Genomic DNA, 2,500 nt, shown 5'->3' with positions numbered 1-2,500 from the left:
TATATATAAAAGTGATGACGATGATAATACTAATTAGTTAGTTAGTAATCCTGGCTTCGATCTTCTACTATTGCTAATAATGAAGACAGTAATAATATGCTACAAGTATTCATAAAGTACACAGTAGAATAATAATAACGTCAAAACATATAAATTATAACAAATAATGATAAAAAACAAGAAGTTTGAACACAAATTCTGAGTTGTGCTTCAGTATTGTCTCTGATTCGTCTGCCTTGCAACTGTAACTTACATGTCAGTCTAAATTCCAACCTCAAATTGAACGAAATTCCAGTTCCAGTTCCTGACGTTTAACCCCCTAACCTTATTGCCACTAATCAGATTTCCAACCCCAAATTTACGTCTCAAACCTCACCCTTCAACCTCACCCTCCAACCTCAGCCTCAGCATCTTACTTCCATCTCTTAGGGTTTTCCTCACGCTCAGACCTCTCTCAACCTCAAACCTTCTACCTCAAGCTTAGCCTCAACCTCATTTTCTTGGTTTTATCGATTTCTGTCAAGAGTAACCCTCCGATTTCCTCCTCCTGTCTATTCTTTCAGCCTCTGACCTCATTCTTCAACCTTTTTCTCACCCTCCAACACCCAAACTCAATATCACTCTCCACCCTCAACCTCCAACATCATCCTCTACCCTCCAGTGTTAACCTCCACCTCAAACTCAGTCTCAACCTCAAACCCCCATCCTCATCCTTCACCCTCCCAAAGTCAACTTCCACCACAACCTCCAACCACAACCTCCAACCTCACCCTCCAACCCCCAACCAGTCCCTCACCCTCCACCCTCATCCTCCATCCATCTCATTCTCACCCTCCAAACCTCACCCCCTCTAACCACCCCCTCCTCCTCAGTTGCAGGCCCCGATGTTGGCCGGGAGCGAGGACGACTCGAACCGGCGCCGGCCCTTCGAGTTTTTCACGAGCATCTTCAAGCGACGGCGAGACCAGGAGGCGGTCGACGAGGAACCAACCCCGCCGGACATAACGCTGCACGGTCGGTGGTTCTGTGTGGTTCTCTGTGTTGGGGGTGGGGGGAGGGGGGTGCGGCTCGCTGTGGGGTGTGGGGGTGAGGGGTGAGAAGGTGGAAGCGTTGTGGGGGGGTATTTTTATTCGTTTTTTTTATTATTAGTGTTATTGTTATTGTTGTTATTGTTGTTATTGATATTATTATTATTATTATTATCATTATTATTATTATTATTATTATTATTATTGTTATTATTATTATTATTACTAGTAGTAGTAGTAGTAGTAGTAGTATTGTTGTTATCATTATTTTTGTTATCATTATTATTGTTATCATTATTATCATTATTATCATTATTATTAGTAGTAGTATTAGTATCATTATTATCATCATCATTATTATTATTATTATTATTATTATTATTATTATTAACATTATTACTATTATCATTATCATTATTATTATTATTATTATTATTATTATAGTAATAATAATAATAATGATAATAAGAGTTTTTGATATTATTACTATTATTACTATGATTATTATTATTATCATTACTACTATTATTAGTATTATTACTATTATTACATCATTATTATTATTATTGTTATTATTATTATTATTATTATTATTATTATTATTATTATTATTATATTATTATTATTATTATTACTATTATTGTTATTATCAATTATTATTATTATCGGTATTGTTATTATTATTATTTTTATTATTGTTATTATTATTATCATTATTATTATTATTGATGTTATCATTATTATTATTATTATTATTAATATTATTATTATAATTATCATTATCATTATTTTCATTATCTTTATCATTATTATCATTATCATTATCATTATTATTATTATTATTATTATTATTATATTATTATTATTATTATTACTATTATTACTTTTATCAATATCATCATCATCGTCATCATCATCATTTTAACTATATATAACTATCATTATTGTTGATATCATTATTATTATTGTTATTATTATAATCTTTATCATTATTATCTTTTTATTAGTAGTATCATTATTATCATTATCATCATCCTTATCATTATCATTAAGATTATCATTGTTGTTAATGCTATTATCATTATGTCTCTATCCTCATCATTACTGCAGTCGTCACTATCACTATAATAGATATTACGTACTATTGTTGTGTGTCTGTGCCGCTATTAATTCCTTAAAAAGAGAAAACGCTTTTCACCTCAACACCTCTGCAATTTGCAACAGAAGGTCGTGTAAAGTCGTAAAACATCATGCGACGGTCGTTGTGCATGACAGATACCAGGTTCATGTGAGGTTAAATAGTGTCATGCAGGAAAGGATGTCATGTTACGGGAATTCGTTCTTATTTTGTTGATGGTTTAGTGTTATTAAATGAGAAGCACGTCTCTCGCGTTCTCTTTATCTCTTGTAATTTCCTCCTTCGCCCTCTCTTTACCTGATATTGCTATTTATCTCTCTTCTCTCTCTTGTAT

General features: G+C 32.4%; 1 protein-coding gene across 1 annotated transcript in view; it reads left to right on the top strand.

The window, feature by feature from the left end:
- Positions 1-2,500, top strand: part of LOC125044924 — a 35,641-nt gene that overhangs the window by 28,649 nt on the left and 4,492 nt on the right. The window contains exon 3 of the mRNA XM_047641885.1: positions 873-1,014. Within this exon, the coding sequence (XP_047497841.1) occupies positions 873-1,014 (142 nt within the window). The remainder of the gene's footprint in view (positions 1-872; positions 1,015-2,500) is intronic.

Source organism: Penaeus chinensis, chromosome 36 (genome assembly GCF_019202785.1).
Source record: "Penaeus chinensis breed Huanghai No. 1 chromosome 36, ASM1920278v2, whole genome shotgun sequence".
NCBI classification, from domain to species: Eukaryota; Metazoa; Arthropoda; class Malacostraca; order Decapoda; family Penaeidae; genus Penaeus; species Penaeus chinensis.
The sequence above is the reverse complement of the archived record's forward strand: the minus strand, read 5'-3'. Positions and strand labels throughout refer to the sequence as shown.